This window comes from Carassius carassius, chromosome 15 (genome assembly GCF_963082965.1).
Source record: "Carassius carassius chromosome 15, fCarCar2.1, whole genome shotgun sequence".
Taxonomy (NCBI): Eukaryota; Metazoa; Chordata; class Actinopteri; order Cypriniformes; family Cyprinidae; genus Carassius; species Carassius carassius.
In genome coordinates, this window is record NC_081769.1 from 26129209 (window position 1) to 26153627 (window position 24419).

The following is a 24419-nucleotide window of genomic DNA, read 5'->3' on the forward strand; positions in this document are numbered from 1 at the left end:
ATAAGTTCTCCAGCTCAGCTCACAGAACTCCACAGAGACACACACATGACGGCAGTAGATCGACGAAGATGATGGCACCAGCACAAACTCATCTGCTGCTCTAGAAAGCACATTTCTCAGATCTGTCTGCGTGACCACAAAGAAAAAGCCGTCGGATGATAATCTGCAGGACACTGACTGGAAGTAAATAGACAAGAGAAGGCGTGAGATAGCCTACAAACGGGGAAACGACTCATTCAACACCGAGCTCTTCTTTGAGTGCAACGTTTCGAGTCCACACAGGGATTTTGTTTCGTTGTGGACAACACACCGTGCACGAAAGGATCTGGATTTAGCGGTGGGAGTTTGAGTCGGGAAGCTCCGTTTTATTGAGCCATGAAGAAGAACGGTTCAACAAAGCGGGTAAGACATCGAGTCAGTCAATTCTATTGTCAGCGAGGAGCGCCGCGAGCCTTTGTGCACAAGAATGAACACTAACGTTACACCACTTAACAACATTTTGCAATGCACCAATGCAGTACACTAATTGTAATTATTTTAAAGTAGCTGTAAATGTAGAAGTCGACATGATATTATTTCGCACGCCTTTTTTGGAAGTAGTTTACCAGGCTTATACAGTGAAATGAGTAATACTGTTTTATATGCCTTTAAATAAGTTTATTAAATATGTACTATACATGCATTAAACAATTTAAACTCAATTAAGAACTGATTTATTTTCATATCACATCAAAAATAAACAGAACCCGATTGCTATAACCAGTAGGCTATTACAGTTTTTAGAAAACAGGAGTTTTACAATTCTTTTTGATTCTGTAATTAGACTATAATTTCATTTCAATTTGAATTATTAATGCATCGAAAACATTCATTCTGAATCCCCAAAAGGAAACTCCCAAGGGAACCCACGGTTTGAAAAATGCTAGTTATCTGCTGGGACTACAAACTGAACACTTAACATGCACTATTGATGAGTTGATTCAATTACTGTCCAAAATGACTAGAACGCATAATAAATGACACATTTAATGTTTCCTGTCTAGACTAGCAGGTGAAGAATGGCGTTTCATGTAGAATATGCTAATTATATGCATAAATAGCTGAGGGAAAGTCTTTTTCTGAATAATAAACATTATGGATATTGCTCACTCTGTCCGTGAGATCAGTGCACTAGAAATACATTTGTCTTGTCAGTATTGTATTTGTACACTGCCTTTTCTCATCACACTCAGTTAAGATTGCAAGATCCCAGCTCGGGTAAAAGGCTGAGGAAACACTGGTGTGTGTGAATGTGCTGTGTGAGAAAAGTGAGTAAACGCCAGGAATGTGTAATGATCTACATGACAAATACAATCACATGGTTTTTAAGAAAATTTCCCCTCTCTAGAGACTATGATTGTGTCTCAAAACCTAGTGAACTGCGTTCCTAGACAGCATAATGTGTATCATTGACCTGCAAAATCCCAGAAATGCTGTTAAGGGCTGAAATGCAGGCCTAACCTTAAGACTCACAGGCATGTCTCTAATTTTTTTCTGTAAACACAGGGCCCTCAGGATGCCAATCAACAGCCCATACAGCCCGACAAAACTGGCTGGATTCGCAAGTTCTGTGGCAAAGGAATTTTCAGGGAAATTTGGAAAAACAGATTTGTTATACTGAAAGGAGACCAACTCTACATCTCCGAAAAAGAGGTTAGTTTTGGACAAATCTTTTTTTTTCTCTCTCTCTTTATGCTTTTCTCCACATCATTTTCATTTGATTGATGACATGCTACTTGTGTAACATGCTTACAATGATATTTAGCACTGTTTTCGGTGTGAGAAAGAAAGAAATCTGCTCCAGTTGCTTAAAGGCATAGATGGGTTACATGTCCTCATCTCTGAAAACCATAATAAAACTACACAAAGTAAAAAAAATAATAAAAATACAATCCACACTGCAATACAAGAATAAACTTCCAATGCAAATAAATGTGACAAAAGAAACCCATCACTCAAGCTTTTCCCACACTTTTCCAATTCAGCCTATCTAGCCTATCTATCTCCATGGTAATAATAATACATGTTAGTGTTTTCTGATTACTGATTACATAACAGTTGTGTGTATAATTGGTCAGTGTGTATCAACCCAGTCAAATAACATGAGTTTTATCTTATGTATAACATATGCAGAAGGGAAAAAAAAGTGAGTAAATGATGACAGCCAAAAATAAAATATTCTGCCAAAAATAAAAATGCTGTCATCATTTATTCATATCATGCCTTTTTTTAAACCCGTAAGACTTCCTTTGTTTATTGGAAAGGAGAAGTTAAAGAGAATGACAGAAGATGGTAACTAAGGACTGTCAATCTCCAAAAAAGGTCAAACAAAAAGTTTCATAAAACATTATAAAAGTTGTCTATACAACTCATTCTTCTTCTTCATTGTATTCATTTAAAAAAAAACAGCAGTTTGGACTGTGTCTATCCTGAAGTCACTGTCCCTTTAATATTTAGCTTTGTTCAGATCAGGCTCACTGTGGTACACAGAGCTGCTTCTTACAGTGTTAACACCTTTATCCAATTGCAGACATTGTTCTGGAATTAGAGCCGGATGTGCTGAAAGGCCAAACATGATGAGATAAACATGTAAACATTCACTTGGCTGACTGTCATTTCCAAGTCCAATGCACCACATACTGTCAGCGTGTGCCTGATATTATTGTGCCTGGATGAAGTGAAGGTTTAAAGAGAGGTTTAACAAGTTCACCAAGCATGAAGGAATAGAAAAATAAAGGGCCTTTATTCAGGAGTGAGGCTGATTTACTGCAGTGTGGGAGGAGGAAGGGAAGGAAAGCAGGATTGAGTTTGAGTCATGGTCACGCAGAAGACTGTTTGCTGTGCTCAGCATCAGATCAAACAATGCCGAGGCAGCATATGGGCTCTGGCTCACAGCGCAGAGGGAGGATTGACCCTTTTAGTGCTTAACAGACTGAGGTTTCATCATGCTGTCGTCTAGATGTTTCTAGACAGACAACAGATTTTAATGATCCGATGCTGTTGTTTTGGTATCATGTTTCCTAATAGATAAATGCCAAAATGATTCTAATTTTTATATGTTTGTCTGAAGATCCAAGCTTGATATAGTATATAGTTATAAAATATAGTTCTAAAACATATACCATCAGGTATATGGACTTATACTATACATTTAAAAAAATAATAATATTTATACAGGCCCGTAAGAGTTAAAGGGACAGTTCACTATTTACTCACCTTGATATTGTTCCAAATGCACATGACTTATTCCTGCAGAAACACGAAAGGAGAATATTTTAACAATTGTGATGATTGCACTTTCAGAATTATGACTTCCAGGCTACAAAGGTACCATAAAAGTATCAAAAATAATTAAATGTTGACAGCTTTCAAAGATGTACCATGATAACTGTAGTTTTTGCCAAAAATACCATAGTTAGCTACAACAAAATTACTACAATATTACTGCTGGTCTCAACAAACGTAAATTAAACTTACAGAAAAAAAGTGCCCATTTTAATAGCTACCAACTTACTTTTTTTTCCTTCTTTTTTTTTGGTGATACTTGCCTGTGAAAAACTAGCTGCCATGCCAGTAAGATGTAGGTGGTTACATCAACAAAGAGAAATCTGTTGTTTCACTGATTTATGAATTATGAAAAAACATGTTGAACATGCTGAATTAGTCACAAAAAGATCAAACCTGCATTTAGAACATTTGCATTTAATGCTGATTTAATGGAAAAAAACATTTTCTACATAATGCTCAGGCCCCTATTTTTCTGTATATTTATTAGCAAAATGTATCAACTACCAGGTATAAACTGCTTTGAGAAGTATAAGCATGCCTCTTTAACAAACTCAACAAAAATTTGAGATATCTGCAGGGTTAAGGGCTTAAGTATGAGCAATGGCAACAGCAAGTACCACTGGCCGTTCATTAAATGTGATTCCACTTAAATCAAATAGACATAATCGAGTCAGATGATAGCAGATTGAAGGGTGACAGTAAACTGAGAATGTTTCCTGCGAAACTCTTCCAGAACAGCTCAAGGAGCAGATGTCATGCAAGTGTTGTTTAGGGTCAGATTTCTGGCCACTGTTGTGGCAGATGTAGGGAGTCCACAACTTTTTCCCACTCACCCAGGACTGTCTTCACATTTACACACTTATCCTGGGAAATTTCTCTCTCACAATCTGAACTTTAATCAGGTGTAATTTCCTGTCTTCGTTTGTTCCGCTTACACTAAATGGCATCTACCGGAACTTCAGCATGAAAGTAGAAGACAAGAGCTGTCTGTCTGTCTTCTTCTTGCCTTTTCAAGCCCAAATAAGGAAGCTGTGGTCTTCATCTATTTTGAAAGTGTCTTATATTGCTCTTCTGCTTTTTGAAGCCATATGCATAGATGGTAGGCATGGGTGTGATGGCCACAACTCTTTTCAACTCCCCCCCCCCCCCCCCTTTTGCTCAACTTGGTTGCCTAAAATGATTCCAATAAATGTGCATTTAAGTCATAGTCTTTCTATTTGGGTGACTGACAACACAGTATCCACCCTAAACAGAAACAACCTTGTCAGTTTCATAATGACACTACAATATTCCACCTTTGATAATTAGCAGAGTGCTTGAATTAGTTCATGTATACCATTTATCCCACTCCAGTTTAGATGTCATATTAGTACATATGCATTGCATTCCCTAATAAAGAGATCTGCAGATGTGCTGAATTATTCAAGCAGTGTGAATTAGTGCAAATGGAAAACATAATAAAATTATGAGATCATGCTGTGCAATAGTAAAAGATTAGACTTCATTGCATACTTTACATGCACAAATACTCAAGAAGAAATGTGTGAATTTTTCTTTTTACAACTGCCGGCATGGTTCTCTAGGGTGATGGGGTGCAGTTGCCCAGCTACAGTTACACAAGTAGAAATCAACGGATGAATCATTTCACATGTCAGGGCCTGGCACAGCTCTGACTCACTTGCTGGAAAGGGAGATCAGCGGAGGAAGTTGTGCCCTGTATAGTGATGAAATCATTTCTTCTCTGTCTAGTTTCACAAAGTCAGATAATTGTTACTGCAATTGGAAGTTGTTTCAAAGAATTTGAAATGACGGGAGAGAAAAACCCTCTAAGTTGCAAGCTGATACTCTGGAACAGCAGTTTGCAAAATAGCATCAAGAAGTTCAAAATGAGAAGTTTGTTAGACTCAATGATAAACTGTAAAACAGTGCCTCTAAACTAAAATATATTTAGGAATGTATGAGCAGTGTTTGGAATAACGGCGTTTAAAATAACGGCGTTAGGTAAATACGTTATTTTTTCAGTAATGGGGTAATCTAACTAATTACTTTTCCCGTCATTACAACACCGTTAACATTACTGAACGTTAAATGCGGTGCGTTACTATGTATTGATTTAATAAACTATGCAATCCGAATGCACCCCGGGTGGGTTAATAACGAGATAAGCGATTATGATTGGCTAAGTGCCAAACACACACACACACACACACACACACACACATGCAACAGCTACACAGAGAATCGCAGCAGCAGCAGAAAGAACGAGTCAGGAGCAATCAGATGAAAAGTTGGCATTTTCAAGGCGGAGATATAAGCACTACTTCAAATTCATATTGGTCAAAGGCAAGAACGTGCATGTAATGTGTGACACGCATCTACAAAGCTAGTGGCCAAAAACACTTTGATAATACTTGAAGTGCAGGATAAAACTCCTGCTGTCTCTTGACGTGCAATAAATATTGAAAGTTATGTACGAACAGCTGTCTGTTCTACTCATTTCAACTGATTTGTGAAAACTGCTAAAAAAAAAAAACAAATTCTTTGACATTTAGCAGCTTTTTTTTTTTTTTACAGTAACTCAAATAGTTACTTTCCCTGGTAATGAGTTACTTTTATTATAGAGTAATTCAGTTACTAACTCAGTTACTTTTTGGAACAAGTAGTGAGTAACTATAACTAATTACTTTTTTAAAGTAACGTTCCCAACAGTGTGTATTAGACATTAATAATAAATATTATAGTGAATAAATGAAATAATCATAGGCTACTGTTTGAGAATTGCATAAAAAAAGAGTTTAGTTATTTTTTATAATTTCGAGGACTTTTTGTTTGTTTGTTTGTTTGCAATTCCGCTGGTTGTTACAATGTAGATGTCATAACAACCTTATTTACAGGAAATGCATATTTGATAATTATCTTTAAATAAATCACTCATATAAAGTTTTCGCCATATGGCCCCCTCATAATAGTGTTAAATAATCGGGATTACAATATTGACCAAAATAATCATGATTATGATTTTTGCCATAATCGAGCAGCCCTAATATAAATACATTTTTTTGCACTGTATTTGGTCACAACTTGACTAGATGAAAACCACTGTGTGAGAAGTCAGAGAGGAAACACCTTCAAACTGTCTTTGGTTGGTTTGTAACTGCTGATTGTCAATGTGTCACCCTTCCTTCCCTCACCTGGCCAAGTAAACATGCTAAATTTAACCCTAAGATATCTCCTGCAGCTTTCATATCATAAAGCAGCATTGGTCATACCATTCAGGGATTTCTACGTAAACACTTAGCAAATAATTTTTCATATGTGGGCTGATGGGACACATTGCCGAGAAGTATTCATTTCAAATTCCTCTTCAGGGTATTTGGCTTTTCTGATACACCCTCTTAGCTGCAATGTTTTGTGACCCTAATGGATGTTTATGAAAGGTTAGACCGGTTAATGGAGAAGGTAAATATGAATTTGAATAGCAAAATTCCATTCAGACAGAACTTGACCGGTCCTTTGAAAGACAGTGAAACATGAAACGATGACTGCTCATCTCTGAATGATCCACCTGGCCTCAGACTGAAACAAAAGGACACCTGAATAGAGCTGAAACAACTAATCGATTTAATCGATTAAAATCGTGATTAAAATAGTTGTCAACTAATTTAGTCATCGATTAGTTGCTAAATAACTTTTATTTGCCGTAAGCGGCTCATTTCGTGCATATTTCAAATCTGCGGTGACCAAAGTGTGGCAGTAATGAGCCACCGGAGGTTTTACTCAGCCAGTACAGCAGGAGAAGTAGCGAATAGCCAATAGCTGGCCTCGTTTTATGTCACGTGCTTCCCGAACAGCGTCTCTGCCATAGACAGTAAAAGTTCAGCGGGATGAGGAAGTACTTTACTTTGAGCCTTCAAAAAAGAGGAGTAACCTGTAAACTCTGCACTACTGAACTGTTTAAGGGGCCGTTCACATATTGCGTCTTTTGCATGCTCAAGTTCGTTATTTCTAATGTAGGCGCGCGGTATGCGCACTCATAATGGAAGCGACGCGGTCGCGACGCGCCCGTTTTTCAGGGGCGTCCGCACTGCATCGAGTTAAAAACATCTCAACTTTTCAGAGAGCCGCAAGCGCAACGCGGGTGCGATTTTTAGAGCTGCAAATCCATTTATCCTTTGCTGAAATTTCTGCCTCTTCATGGAGAGAGCACGTCATGGTTGCTTAGCAAAGGCAGACGCGCTTCTGCCCGAGCGCTTTGGAATGAAGGAGAAAGCGGTGCGCCTAGCGTTTTCCACGCGTTTTTAGGCGCGATATGTGAACGGCTTGTCGTTTCAGTTTGTCGTTTACCAGTTTATAATTCAGTCTTGCAGCCTAATTATGACTGAATGAGAGAGGTACATGTTTAAATATTTTGAAATGCACTGCTCTTTTTCACACAGCAGTTTTTTGTGTGTCCAAAATTTTTTTTTCTGGACAACCTTCTGATGGATTTTACTTTAAATTGTGAGTTCCATTCAGGTTTCATGCCATTGGCACTTTATTCGAAGGATTGTTTACAATTTCAAAGCATAAGCTATAAAGCTGTTTCCCAGTAAATAATAAAATACAACGCACTGCAATCTTATTCTGTTTCATCCTTCTTCTTCGTGAAAATATGTTCTGAAAGATTCCTTAAGCTTTGTTTGGGATGTTAAACTACTTTAGGAGCTCTAAGGACTGCCATGGTGAAAACATTATTTGAAATCTTGTGAAATTTGCTAGAGTATGGGTCAGTGTTTTGATTGCAGAAGAGTTCGACAAAGGATTACTGACACATAATAAAACAACTCCAGGTATATTTTTGATGAGGATATGACAATTCAAAATGGTTAAAATCTCTTAAAAATCTATGCTGAATGATAAAGACCCTTTATTAATAATTTACTTGGGGGAAAAATGGGCAAAACTAAAATATAAGTACATAAACCGATTAATCGATTAAGCGTAAAAATAATCGACAGATTAATCGATTATCAAAATAATCGTTAGTTGCAGCCCTACACCTGAACAGGAAATTCTCCAGTTGATTTGTTGAATAACATGAATACGAAGCCCTACACACTGGAAATGGTGCATGTGAGCAACAAGAAAATGTTAACAAAAAAAAAAACCTTATACGAAGGGTTAGTTCACCCAAAAATTTAAATTAGCCCATAAATTACTCATCCTAGTCATCCTATATGTACATGACTTTCTTCTTTCAGACGAATCCAGTCAGAGTTATATTAAAGATTGTCTTTGATCTTTCAAGCTGTTTCATGGCACTCAGCGGGTGTTGCATGCATCAGTCCAAAAGAAGTTAAATGTCCTATAAATAATCCATTGAAAAAAAAACTGTCTCACACAGCTCTGGGGGGTGAACAAAGGCCTTCTGTAGTGAATCGATAAGTTTTTGTAAGAAAAATATCCATATCTCAATATACCCAATATCCAGGATTTCGATATAAGCAATGAGGAGACTGGTTTTCCTTTGCTAAAGTAAGGAAACTTTGCTTCCTTTGCTCCTGTTAAAGGGGTCCTATTATGCTTTTTCATTTTTTGAATTTTAGTCAGAGTGTAGTGTTTATGTTTGGGCATAAAGAAGATCTTCAAACTTACAAATCTCAAAGTCCACTCCAAGGGAGATATTTCGTTTTAAATAAATCCCTTTTCAAGAACTACAACGAATGGCTCATTTGGACTACAGCGTTTGTTTTCCGGGTTTTGTGATATCTCAAAGCGGCCCATTAGAATATTATTAAACATTCCCACCTACGGAAATTTGAATGGTTGGGGGGTGGAGACGGGCAAGGTCGTGGATAGAATGCTTGGTTTCGCTATATGCACCTGAATAATTATGTATGTTACAGTTATGAAAATGTTTTTATAATAAATTGCTGACAGTACAATACTGGACAATGATGTAATCTGCAGAATTTACACTTCAATTATGAGATTACAATGTTTCCTATACATTGAGTGCAGGTGCTTTTATATCACTGTATTTCTGAAGGAAACCGACTTTAATTTAAATGTAATCTTGCGTTTAATGTCTGATAAAGCAGTTTTTTTTAGAGGAGGTTAACAACAATAACGTTACCATTGTAATATGTCTTGCAATATCCATGCGTGCAAAGGTTCTGCGCGACCCTCTTGTTCAATATTATCTGGGTCTTATTCCGGCTCAAATTGATATGTCATATTGACGCATTCCTTAACTAAACCAGAGCAGACAGAGGAACTTGCTGGTTTGGCAAGGGGCGGGGCAGTATTGAAACACCATCTTAACTGTTCGCCAATCACAACACACTGGGACAGCTAACCAGTCACATTTAGTTTTTGGAAGGCGGGCCTTCATCAAACCGGGAACTAACCGAGCCGTTTGTGCCAGGATGGGGAGAAATGTATTGTAATAATATAAAGTATGTAAAAAATAATGTGTTTTTCGAACCACCAGGCATGCAAGCATGTTCTAGTACACCTAGTACACCCCCACTAGACTCACTGGTGCATACTCAGTGCTGACCTCATACGTCATGCTCCCGTAGCTGCTTCTGTCTACAACTGTGAGCGCAAGCTACATTAAAGTGATTATTATGTTTTGTATATAGATATTTTTCATACAAAAATGCATCGATTCACTACAGAAGGCCTTTGTTCACCCCCTGGAGCTGTGTGAGACACTTTTTTTAATGGGTTGGCGATTTTTATTTAACTTATTTTGGACTGATGCATGCAACAGAGTTTTTAATATAACTCTTGACTGGATTCGTCTGAAAGAAGAAAGTCATATACATCTAGGATGACTTGAGGGTGCATAATTTATGGGCTAATTTTCATTTTTGGGTGAACTAACCCTTTAAGCTCTAAACTGCTGGCATAATGTCAAAAATAATTTGACTTGTATGACACAGAGGACAAAAAAAATTGAGCATTTTGACTTTTAACTTTGATAATTGTAAAATTTTAAAAAGTAAAATTGTTAATCATCCACTTTTCTCTGGATTCAGTTGATTTCCTTGCTACATTTTTTTCTTTGAATATCCTGTTTCAGTCTGTAACATTTGTGAACAGCAGTTTTGTGGCATATTTGAGAAACATGCTCCATCGACTTCCATTATAAGTGCATCGATGTAAACACAAATTTGTGCCAAAATGATTTTCTGTGGTACTCAACAGCACGCCACAGCTGCTATTTGTAGAGCTCAAGTTTTTTTTAAACCAGGAACATTTCTGTAACCTCACACAACAAAAATATTGTTTACAATTCCAGACAGCTTTAATTACATAACAGAAAGTAGCTTGATTACAGAGTACATATCAGACAGCCTCGCAAAAATGTGAAATTATTCTCTCAGTAGTATTTCTCTGTCCCTTCACTCTTTCTGTTGAGAAGCACAAGGTTTGGCAAACAATTTTCTCTAGCTTTCTTTTGGTTATTTAAGATGCTATTTTGATCTATTCACAGTATACGTGTGTGTGTGCATCTCCTCTGCAAAATGAAAATTGGCCTGTTGCTCAAGCATCTGGCATTTCTTTTAATTTAAAGATGAAGTTTCAAATGTTATAAAATCCAAATAAAGCATAAAGACATGGTGTCGGATTCATATATACAACCTCTTAATTAGACTGTGCATACTTCATTTAAAGGAGCAAAGAGCATAACTACAGATATAGTAGTGTAGTCCTGATTCATTCAAAGAATTTCACCACTAAATTAATCTGAATTCTGTGGGATCTCAGATTACTTTTACTGTGCCTGATTTGTCATCAGATATATCAGGATCATTTTACACGTAATGACGGGGAAATATACAAATCTTATTGTGGTATCAATAATTTTCTTTTTTTAACATAATTTCTATACCTCACTTCTATGCCTCATTTTCATTCACTATAGTGCATTGTAAGTCATGACAGCATACTTCAGTATTTTCTTGAATCTAGTTGTATTGAGGTGTTCTTAATGTCCGGTATTGAGTGCAAATACTGTGTACTGTGCCCCAACTGTCCTTTCCTGGAAAAAAGGATTGCATCAGATTGCCAGTTAATTGCTGCCTTTGTACTGCTGGAACAGTAGATGTACTATTTGTACAGCCATTCCCTGTCGTGACACCCCATAGTGCACTGGGTGTGATGCCAATCTCTTAAGTACTGCACTGTAGAGTGGCTCTGTAGTACAGAACACAACCAGATGTGTGCTTGCATGCAGAGACAGTGTTTTTTGTCTTTAGTGGAACGCTAATGGAAATTGATTGTGACTTAATGAGAACGTTTGGCAGGTGATAGCAAATCAGACCATGGTGTTCACTGGGAATCTGGGTTAAAAGGTTCTCTTCTTCCATGTTAGGACCAATGATATTTGGGAGCTATGTTTTGAGGTCTCTCCCAGTTTAAAGTTAGTATCATTGGTCATTCAGATGCCCTTAACAATTGTGACTGCATCAACTAGACTAAACCAAACACTGACCACAAACACATCATACACCTTTCAAATGCTGTGCTGTTGTTGTTTTAATAATAATAATTAAGCAAATTAAATTTATTTTCTAATTTCTACATAGTCTACAAAAATTGCACCACCACACATTGAATACAAAAGTACAAAAATATTATTATTATTTTTAATAATGATAATAATGATATTGATGATTAATAATTAAATAAACAATTAATTATTATTAGTATTAATCAATATTTTAAGTCAAACAAACTATTAAATCACCCCTTAAAGTTATTTAAGAACAAATACATAAATATTGAGATTTTAACAATTTTAAAGCACAGTATTAAAACCAAATCTGTACTTTCTACAGGTCAAAGATGAAAAGAAAATCCAGGAGGTGGTGGATCTCACCGACTACGAGAGGTCTGAAGAACTTCGCAAGGCCAAAAGCAGGAGTAAAAAGAATCACAGCAAGTTCACGCTTCTACGTTCACGGCAGCCAGGCAACATGGTCAGTCTCCACAGGAAGTTGGGCTTCACAGCAGAGGATAATAGCTAATGGCTTTATGCCTCAGTCAGCACTAGAGCACTGCTGGGCTTCTTCATTATTAGTCAGTTTGCAGTCATGCTGTGAGACAGTGATCACCTTTTTCACAACTCAAAGATCTGTGTCTCAACATACATTCAAACATATTATTGCAAAAGGAAACTAAACAGGAATAAAAAAGGGTTTTGACTGGTTATTTGATATACAGAAAGTATTCAAACGGCTTTTGTACTTTGAACAGGACAATTCAAGAGTCACACCTGTTTGAGAACACGGTTTTTGATACCCAAACACTGACTGTGTGAACGCAGCCATTACGTCTCAAGTCTAAGACAATATTAGACAATAAATCGTACTCCAGCATAGTTGGCATCCTGGTCTCTAAGCATAGACTTAGGACCGACCTCTGTAGTCATCCTGTCCTGAGTAATTGGCTTTCAGTAAGAACGGCTCAGCTTATTGCTTTCACTAGCACACCACAGGCCGCCACGAATATCCTTTATCCTTTAGACCATCACAAATAGAACATCTTACCAATTTTGTCAAGGCTCCTTGTTTCTTAACCCCTTAACTGTCACTCACGTTTTTGAAGATAGACTTGAATGTGCATGACACAAACCTAAATTTTTGTAATTCATGACTGAAAACATTTTGTAACATGATTTTGATGTGCCATTTACATGGTAATGTAATGTCTGATTTTAAAATGGGTTTTAAAGGATGAATTTTGAGATTTTATGTTTTCAAGTGATATATAACTTCTGATGATTTCTAAAATGTGATAGAGAAAAAGGCAACGAGGACGTTTTTTTTTTAAACAAAGGTCAAAACTCCTTTTGTAATGTAGATTTCTGAGGGTACACTCTTGTCATAAATTAATCTATTACTTTTCCTACATAATTTTTAACAAAAAATATTGGTAAAATATATATTTGGGAGTCTTAGACCTTTCCAACGATATATAGTTTGTCAAGATTAGATTAGATTTGATTGTAATATAGTATAGTCAATGTAGGCGTCCCGTATTCGGGACGGGGTGACAGTTAACAGGTTAAAGGCAATTTTTTATGTTATTCTTATTATATCTTATTTTTTCCTGTTAATTCTGTCTCCAATTAATTCAGAGACTATAAGTTATCTCTCTATCCATCCATCCATAAACCTACAAACCTTTTCAGAGCTTGATTTTTTTTAAAGCCAGCATTCTAAGTCTAGACAAACTTTGTTTTTCTATTAAAAAAACATTTTTATTCTGCTTTCTGGCATTACATTCAAATTGCAATTCATCCTCCTGTTTGGTAACTTTATTAAAAATCAGAACAAATTCAGGAATTAACAAGGCATTTTCAATTCAGTTTCAAATAAAATTCAGATCTCCTGGCTCAACTAATTGTGTGAGTATGGGAGAATCTGTAGAGAAACAAAAATCATTTTTGCAATTCGATTACAATTTGCAATTGGAAAAAGAAATGTTTTACATATAATTTTATTTTCACCTCTTCTGAAATGCGTTTTTTTTTATTAGTATCCGTCCTTTTAGAAGTCTGATTTAGTTATGTAGATTTAAAGCTTTTTCTGGTCGTCTATAACACATTTTAAGGATTTCTGATGAAACATTAGGGGTTACGCCTGACCAATCCTTTAAAATCCAGTGCTGAGACAAGGGGTTAATCCTCAGGAAACAAACATGGAGGGGTCTTAGGAAAATCCAGCAGCAGCCACCCTCCCAATTCCAAACCCACAGAAACATGGCACTACATGGTTAATAAGTCCCTCTGTCCCACATACAACAGCTGTTCCACATGCAGCTCAACGGGGAAACACCCTAATACATTACCTCATGAAAATCATCATCTTTCTGCTCTTTTCTCTCTCCTGCCTCTTTTTTGCACCTTTTAAAAACAGACTAATCTAATTTTCATTACCAAAGAATTCAAAAGCCTTACAGAAACCATTTTCTATAAATTTTATAGCTTTATATTTTACCCCTGAGATCCACCTATGAAGCAAGTCCAAGTTTACTTGGACCCAATCTTAAATAACATTTTTGCTGTTGTAAGAATTTCCCCTAGCAACCAACCATAACACTAAGCAACAACACTAAACACATTAGAAATCAAAACATTTTTGATATAGTTACAACAGTTTCATAATTTAAAACAACTGTTTTCTATTTTAATATATTTTAAAAAGTAATTTATTCCTATGATGGCAAAACTAAATTTTACCCAGCAATAACTCCAATTATCAGTGTCACATGATCCTTCATAAATCAGCTGAATTTGTTGCTCAAGAATAAATGTTCTTATTATTATCAGTGTTGTGCTGTTTAAAATTTGTGGGAACCATGAAATTTTTTTTTTTTTTAATTCTTTGAAAAAACTGTATTTATTTTAAATAGTAAGCATGTTACATTATAAATATTTTTACTGAACAAAACAATTAATTTGTTTTAAAAATAAATCATTTTGACCCCAAATAATAACAAAGACAGCAGCAATCAGACCGAAAAGGTGTTTCTCTGTTTCCCACGATATGTCCTCTTTAATGGTCAAAGTGATTCGTCAACAACTGTAAAAATGCGTAGCATAGGGCGCATAGCAGTGTCTTATCTACACAGCTGCAGCATCAACAGAAGGGCCGCCTGTCAAAGCTCCAGCAGACTGTGTTTGGAAGACTTTCAGTGTTGTTGCCTAATATGGTGGTTTCTGCCTCACGCTGTTGCTGCATCAGCTGTCCATAGACAGAGCCATATGGCCGTACCTGCTCATTTATGCTTGGCTCGCTACATGTTTGTGTCCGCCTAGCACAAGCCTGAAGGAATTTTCACCACGTGTGTAGGCATAAAATTAAAAGCCAGCAATGTTCAGGGCATATTGGTCATACATCAAACTGTGTTTACTCTATAACCTGCACTGTGCTTAGATAAATGATCTTTTCAAACAGCAGCACACTATATTAAAGTTTCTCTCATCTGCCACATGCAGGTCCCAAATCTGGTGTTTTTGGCTGTCAGTCCAGAAGAGAAGGAGTCATGGATCAATTCATTAAATGCAGCCATCACTAGGGCCAAGAATCACATATTGGATGAGGTAAGCTAGACATTTCCATATCTTTGCATATACCAGTGCTGCTTGCTATTAATCATTTACAACCAGACCGCAAACATTGACCAAGCAATCGTATTTTGTACACTTACATTAAATAGGTTTCTGAGCGTAGGGTTAGGGATATAAACAACCATCCCAAAAACTCTAGCATAGCAACATCTGAACATCTGCTACACAGCAATGCTCAGACAACCTCCCACAACACCCTACCGGCAATTAGCATAGACAAGCACCACTCCAATTTCTTCAAAAAATGTGAAATCACGGATTGTCATTCACAGGGTCCTTAGACGAGCCACTTTTATGAAAACTTCTAATCGCAAAGTTTCCTGCCCTCTCATTCCCTGATCTTTTCACAGTTTGTTTGCGAAGGGATTTGCTCAATTTAAAAGCGGGTCTATAGTCACGCTCGGCACACAGTGGGAGAAATTGAATCACTCCTCCAAAAATAGATGGCAGTCACGACTTTCAGCATTGTACCAGGTGGATCAGAGCCTATCTTCACCTTCAGCTTCAGATAATGAACAAGATTTATCCTGGCCTAAGCTGTCGGCATCCTCCATATTTCCTGGGGACCATGTCATTGTTTGGGACCGTAAACATTCACACAGGCGTTTCAAGTATACTGACAATGACACAGCACACCCAGTGTACTAGATATGAATTTAAAGGTCCCCTGAAGTGCCTTGAAACATACAGAATTATTCTATGTGGTGACGTAATTTCAACTGGAACAGGAAGAGATAGCATTTTGTTGGTAAAGCCGCATTTGACAGCCTCAGTCTAATAGATTACCACCTAAAACTCAATATTAAACTCTTAGTAAAACAAAATAGTGGTAATTAAAGTGACCGATCTTAGCCGGTGCTTCAACGTCTATTTATAGTGCAGGGGCAGGCGCTTCGGATTCTAGAGAGCATTTGATTGGTCAGAAGATTTGATGAGAAGATGAAGTGCGATGTTTTATATCTTCTATCTAAATGCAAATTTTGCCAATGTTTTGGAGCACAATGCCTCATAGATAACATTAAGACTAACATATTGATACTAACACCCAAAAACTTTCATTTCGATTTCATGGGGACTTCAAATAGACCAGAGAGACCGTGTGCCTTCCTTTTCACGTCAATGTGGTGTGATTCATACCCTACATCTAGTTAAATAGGCGAGATCTCTCAAACCACTCAACACAGGAGAGGAAACAGACAAGTCAGCACTCGATAACAGCCGTTTATATTGTGAGATCTTCTATTGAAGCTTACTAGAGACTGTTGTTATGGCTATTCAGTATACCAATTTAAAAATGAGAAAATGGTACAACTATGTCAAATTATTCTTTTTAGGGTTGTCGCAATACCAACATTCACATAGTTCATACAAATATTTAAATACAAAAACATTCATACAAAACCTAAAGTGCTATTTTTTATATTAAGTATTAACAAATTAAAAAATGTAGTCTTCAAATATGGATCAAATAATTAAATAAATATTGCTAATGAAGAAAGAACTAATAATGATAAAAGGGTCTTTTGCATTTGCATATTTTTTAAATTTTTTACAATGCTGGGTGTATTGATTCAAAGTCAATTCATTTCCACTAGACCTTAGTGAGGGAAGCACCGTATTTCATTTATGACAGGAATGAAAATGAGCCTGTGAGGGATAGAAATACAGTTCAATAAATTGTACTGTTGTTCAGCTGACAAAATGTCAGTGTTTTCAACAATAACTTTCCGTTTTGAGAGTTTCTGTTGACTAAGGTCTACCTTTTGATTTCTGTTTGATTCTATGTTATTCTATAATTATTAATTTGCTTTTATTTCACTAACAGGCATGCTTCAATTATTTAGATCGCTTGTGGAATTAAAAGTGACAGAGAAACCAGTTGCACCCACCCCATGATTCACAACTGATTTGCCAACATCTATAAAGACAAATGGCATGCTACAGTTGTTTTGCATTATTTTCCATGCATCAAAGGAAAACACATATCAAAAGAGCAATCGATTTTCGCATTTTAATAATCAATATCGGCCATATTCTTTTTCTGGTTTTGCAAATTATAGTTTGTCAATGCGCTGCTTATCTGTTGCCAAGCACTGCTGTATGTTACAAGTATGTGAAATGTGTAGGCAGCAGGTTTAGTGACTAGACACTGAAAATTATATGCATTCACTAGCCACAAACAACACAATGCACAAAAATACATACAAGAACTTTACACATTCTGAGCTTGTGTGAAACTCACCACCACGGTTAGGGTAGGGGTAGGATACAGGAAGCAGTCACATGTTGGTCACCCATCATCCAGTGTTGCTAGTTAGTTGGTATAGTGTTCCAAGAGTAGGGCTGTGACGGTGTCCGATTTTTACTACCACGGTGGTAATGGACCAACAACCGACATATATGTATAAATATATTAGTGGTTTCAAAATTTGCATGAAAACGCAGGTGATTAATTTCAGTTTAATGCGTTAAAAATATTTTATGCAATTTATGCTGAGGCGGGGGTTGGCCACCCCACTTACAACTACTGCTTCTGTCACTTTTTCTCTTCATAAGAAGTTAATTTATTCAGTCGCAGAATGACTGAGAATGGGAGACGTTTCAGACGCCCGCTCCACTTCATTTCAGCGCCAGGCGTGAGTCAAGCGAGCATGGAAGTTCGTAGCGCGTGCTCTTATGTTGCATGCACAAGGCGTGTAGACATGTCCTTTCATATCAAACCGTGAAATAAACTGCATGCAGAGTCACGGTCAGTTAAGTCATGGAGTTACCAAAAAAGTGATTAAAGCTATATATATATATATATATACACGTCTCTGAAATCAGCCCAGCACTGTCTCACTCATCTAAGACACCCAATTTAACTCATCAGCTCGTGTTTATTTTAGCACTTCCATCAGTGAATATGCAGCCTGCAAAACACTCAAATTAATATCAAAGAAATAATACATTTAACAAGAATGTAACCTAAATAAGAAAGTTAAATACACACGTCTAACTGACGTGAGCGGCATGTTCCCAGCGAGGTCCATCGCCCAACACAAAATTTATTTTCTGAGTGCATAAACTGTTTTCCTGCGCTCAAACCTGGCAATTTAAAGGAAACCCTGTGTATGGTGCTTGAGGTAATTTGTTAATTACCATAGACTTAAAGTCTAAATAAAACAATTTGCAGCTATTACTGTTATTACACGTGTATACAAAACTTCGTATTATGCTTGCTATAGAGTGCGTGACGTCACGTGCACTACCACCGGTGGCAGTTTACCACCCCTCCCTTTGTCCATAAACCCTGACCAAACACAGTAAGATTAGCCGTACACTCCTGGCCAACAAACAAAAGCCATCTCAGAACACACAGTCTTGGATTTTAGCATTTACAGCATAAGCTTTCTCGTAAACAACAGGCTGTACTGACACACTTGATTTGGTGTAACATATTCTCCGTTTATTTTCTTGTAAGACCATTTTGCTCAGAACTCAAACATTTATCCAGTCTGCCGAACTGCTTGTGTCATTATTTGTACATCACATACAAATAATAAACAGACCCATTGACTGGTTGATCAATGTACTGGCTGTCCTCCTGCAGGCTTGCGTGAGACATTTAGCTGCTGCTAGTTTGTATGTGACTGATTTGTTCAGTTGGGCTTCATTCCAGTGCTCTTTGTTCGACCCCTTTTAGGTGACAGTGGAAGAGGACAGCTTGTTGGCCCATCCGACGCGCGACAGAGCTAAGATACCCCACACTCGCCGTCTGCCCACCCGCGGGCATCTCATGGCTGTGGTTAGCAGTCTATTTGCTCTGAATATCATCTCATTAAATGTGAACCTCATTTTGGGAAAAGACTGGAATGATACATATGAAACAGTCCTTTAAAGTAACAAAGTGTGTAGTAAATAAGATTTTACTAAAAAAAAAAAACTTTCTCCTACATACTTTTAATTTTAGGACAATTTAGGGCCAAACAATAAGAATCTTTCTGCTGTCCAGGACAGGCCAGTCCAGATTTCTACTTGCCCTGCCTACATTTTCATTAGTCCATTATGTACTGTATATTTAACAAAATTAGGTTTGGATTTATAATTGTAAATATTTTTCATAATTTATTTGATATAAATTATTTTTTGAAATGTTAAACTTTCTTTACAAAGAAAGTGTGCAGTAATAAATAAAAATGATGCATGAATTTCAATTACACCGAAAGCTACAATAACATTCAAAACTTATGATGAAGGCATACATAGTAAAACATTAATAATCGGTTTGTAATTTTCAAAGCCATTTTTACTAATTCTACCATGACCATCAATTTATAGTTACAGTAACGTATCTATGTTGGACATATCGACAATTTTACATCTTTCACATGAAAGTTTACATGTTGTTGAGCCCTGCCTTTTAAGAAAGGTATACTTGAAAAAGAAACAATGTGGCAGGACTTAAAACTCTTTAGTGCTGTCAGATGATTAATCGTGATTAATCGCATTCAAAATGAAAGTTTTTGTTTACACAACATATGTGTGTGTACTGTGTATTTTTATATATTATATATTATGAAAATATTTCCATCTATTTATACTTATATATAAATTTATAAATATATTTAATATATGAAAATAAAATGTTTCTACGGGCTATATCTATATCTATCTATATATATATATATATATATATATATATATATATATATATATATATATATATATGCATATCTGTGTATTTATACATAAAAATAAACACCACACACATATATTATGTAAACAAAAACTTTTATTAATTACGATTAATCGTTTGACAGCAATATTTAATTTCAATTCGTCACTCTGAATGAAGCAGTTTTATTTTTGCATTTACCCTCCAGAAACACAGTCTAAAGTCTAAAATCTCCCCACCCTTTTCAGGCTTCTACCACAAACTCGGATGGCATGCTGACACTTGACCTCATCCAGGAAGAAGATGTCCCCTCCACACAGTGTCAGGACTCTCACGAGGATACCCTCGACAAAGCTGCTTCTCAGCGCACCCCAGATTCCCAGCGCTCCATCACGGACACCTCCAAGCTCTCGACCTGTAAAGAGACACCTGGAAAGTCCCAGAGTCTGCCGCGGAAAAGTGAGAGCGCCTTCGACTGGTCAGAGAACCAAAGGACGCCACAGTTCAGCAAAAAAAATGCCACATCTGACAAGAACCGCTGCGCTTCCATGGATGAGATCCTGACGCACTGCGAGACGCGAGCACTCCCTCACTGCTCGACTTCAGCGCCCGTGCAGCCCATCAGCCAGCTCCAGGATCTCATCACCCAGAAGCTAGAAAGAACTCAAAAACTGCTGACGGAGGTACGGGTGCAAGGCAAGGGGAAGAGCTCGCCGGCTGGGAAGAGCTCAACTCTGGAGGGTCAGCGGATGGAGGCAGAGAGGCTTCTGGAGGAGGCAACGTCCACTTGGGGACAGGCTCGTGATGTGCTGGAGGAAGTGAAAGAACTCCGAGCATTATTCAAGCAGCTTGACTCCGCCTCTTCCGTCACACTCAGTCCTCCACAGAACGGCAAACTAAACAGCCCTCAACAAGCAAACCACCAGAAAAGCAAGATGTGAGATCATACAAAGTCCTCCATGGCGCCATTTTTCAATAAACTCTTCCTGTTGACTGCTTTAGCATTGCTGGAATCGACAAAAAACGAATAACATGAGCTATACGTGTATGTATGAATTGTAAAAGAGCAAATCTAGTTTCTTCCACTCCCTAATATCAGTGTCAGAGCAGAAATACGAGGGCCTGGTGGTTTTACTAAACACAAGCTGTTGCGTCGTACCCGGCGGTATCAGTTTTCACAGTGACGTCGACAGGGACAGTAAAAGCACCGAGTCATTGAACGGCCCATCAGGGTAAGACAGGGTGAGAAACACCAGACGGCGGTGATGTTGTCATCATCACCAGCCAATCACAATGTGAATGTTTTCCTTCTGATTCATAATACACTGGAGGAGCTTCGTTTCGAAATGGTTGCAGACCCCCAGGGTCATTTGTGTGCGTAATAATAATAATAATGCCCAGCACACTTGCTCTGCTGTTAACACAAACTAAGCTCATAATAAGATGCAATCAGGGTGCGGCCGAAGGCGTTTGGCGGGAACGATCACGGACAGCAGAGCGTGTTCCTTGTCCGGGGGCACTCAATATCCCGTCAGATGGGCTCCAATTGTGAACAAAGCCATGAACACGAACACAGATGACGTCTGGTGCCAGTGTTGCTGTGGAAAGTCAGCTGCCATTAAAGACGAGACTCCATGCAGTAAAGGAAACTATTAATAATTACACATTTGCACTATGGAGAATGCTGTAAAATGAGAGTGACACTGGCAAGCTATCTTTTCAAACCTAAGAGGCAGAACAGACAATCTACTGTAGGTAGGGAAACATGGGGCGTGTAGCTCCTAGTCTTTACACCTAAGTGGTATTCTGAAAATATGTTGGCATCTCTCAAAATCAAAAGCTGCCTTAGTGTATTTTCAAAAGGGCACATGCAAACTGCATTTCAAACTCTTCAAAGACTCTGAATGCTTGTATATTTTAATTTTCCAAAAATTCGCCTACAAGTTGCCTGCACCTCAAGAGAAGCTTTTAAAGCAGGATTTTATTTTGCTTGCGCTTTGCAGGATTTTTGTCTCTGGCGAACTATGCAAGGTTGCATGGGTGAAACTCACAATATCGGTCAAGAGTCATATTTTGTTCCAAAATTGCTTTGAGAAAAAGAAGAAATTGTGTTTTGCTTAAAGTACATGAAGCTTATTTGTTAATTTAATTAAGAAAGAAGTAAAAATTTATTTTTGTTCTTAGTTTTTATGAAAATGAAGCACATATCCCCTCCCAGTTCTCATTCCCTTAATCAATTTATTCTGATAAATGCAATATATATATATATATATAGTTATACTATAAAAATATGACTATAATACATTACCAGTGCAAAACTGTCATAATAAAGAAAAGTCATAAAGGAAAAAATATACAATTCATTATCTTTATGCAATATATAATTAATTTTTTTTTCTTAATTTGGGTGTAAGATGTGACTCAGATAGGTTTAGTGAGATTCTCCCACATATAAGCTTGAAATAATCCACATGTATCAGGATTTACTGGTAATGTGCAGTACGGTGTTGCGTTAAACGACCAAAGGGTATGTCTTGCCAGTATAAAACACCTTGTTTTACAGTTAGTAGCTTAATAATGTGTTTGCACAATTCTATGGGTACAGGTCCGCCTGTTCTGTTACGAAGACTTGATTATAAACAGTGTTATATTTTTTGTACATTTTATTGTAAAGTGCTTTTTTGTAGACTTTGAGGAGAGTTTTTGCTTTTTAAACGTTTTACTTTGACTTTGACCACTCCCCTGGAAACGCAACTCAACTGGATTTTCCTTGCTTCTGGAATTTTGTCATAAAAAAACTGTACATTTTCGCTCCAAAGGTAATAAAGCACAAAGCCTATGGCAGTCCTTAGCTTTAAAAAAATAAAATAAATAAAAAATAGTATAGTTAATTGCTTTTATTCACTACCCCTCACATTTTAAATTCTATTCTTATTATATTATCGCCACACAGATGCCAAAGGTTTTCCGTTTCTCAATCCTCATACAACTCTTATCTCAAACAGAGCAATGTTGTGTGATCTTTTCAGGTTTAATCAGATGAACTGGTTTTGTTTGGTCAGCTGGCTGTTATGATCTGATTTTTCTGACAGCGCCAGCGGAAGGTGAATCTAATTACCTGAGCATCTGTCAGGTAGCCAGAATCATATTAGATTACATCAAAACCAATCCTGACATCTCTCCTATCGCACAGGTCCTATCACGTACAATAACAGAAACAGAGCCAAACTATTTCTGTACACTTTGATGGTCATAAATTAATAATTTATGACTATTACTTTAAGTTGACATCATAAACAATGTGACTGCTTAGAGCTGATGTTTCCGTCATGCTTTTTTGAACTATTTATGTATGCCATAAGATTGTTCATCTGTTGTCACTATTTTCCGGAACTTCTGCAGACCTTTGATAAAATGTGAATGAAGAGAAAAATCTCTCATTTGGCTCTTGACTGTGTTATTGTCGTCAGACTAGTAATTTTGCATAGGGATGTTGTATTTGTGAGCTAGTGGGTCACTGCCACTGGAAAAAAGTCTTATGCAATCACAAAGGAACTAACAATTGATTTCAAATGACAGAGTCCGGCTATTCTAAGGTTTATGTTAAAGACATGCACATTAATACAGAAGAAAACCTGAATGTTTTTGGAATTTTTCCATTATCCTCACAAACCCACAATCTCTCAGATGGACCGTTAGATACAAGCTGCTGGTAAACAACTCAAGATTCTCAAATGTCTTTTCCGCTCTTGCTAATCACATTTCTATGGACAATTGTAAATCTCTGTGTACATTATTTCACACTTCTGTAGCATATTGTAAATGGGGGTCAGTTTGCAGTGTGGAGAGCAGAACCCTGTCAATGGGTGTTTGTAAGCTCAGCACTGGCTAATCTCTGATGTACTTGAGACACAACCACTTGTGCAATTAAAGTGATCCTCATTCAACATCCCTGAATTCTGAGTGTTCATATCTTAACTGCAAAATGTAGCAAATTTACTTGAGACTTATATTACAAAATCTTAAATTTCACTTAAAATATTTGAAACACATGGGTAAATTAACCAACTCTATATAAAATACATGATCATCCTGTGGCACAGGGATGGGCAACGTCGGTCCTGAGTTTAGCTCTAACCCTAATCAAACACACCCGAACAAGCTAATAAAGGTCTTCAGGATTACTAAGGCTACAGTAGGTTTTTTTTTCAGGGTTGGAGCTAAACTCAGCACTCCAGGACTGACGTTGCCTACTCATGCTGTAGCAGGTCTATACAGGTGGAGCTGGGGAAGGTGGAGGGATTCTGG

The 24419-nt window shown here is 37.2% G+C and overlaps 1 protein-coding gene across 2 annotated transcripts; it reads left to right on the plus strand.

Annotated features, from left to right (window-relative positions):
• On the plus strand, positions 1–24058 carry plekho1b (pleckstrin homology domain containing, family O member 1b). Of its 2 annotated transcripts, XM_059568252.1 has the most exons (6): positions 2–402; positions 1546–1692; positions 12159–12299; positions 15323–15427; positions 19140–19241; positions 20360–24058. In XM_059568252.1, exons 1-6 carry the CDS (start codon positions 376–378, stop codon positions 21050–21052), a joined length of 1215 nt encoding a protein of 404 aa, XP_059424235.1. In that variant the 5' UTR covers positions 2–375; the 3' UTR covers positions 21053–24058. The 2 variants fall into 2 exon arrangements, with proteins under 2 accessions (XP_059424236.1, XP_059424235.1); XM_059568253.1 differs by lacking the exon at positions 19140–19241 and having other exon boundaries at positions 1–402.
• Positions 24059–24419: the final 361 nt, after the last annotated feature.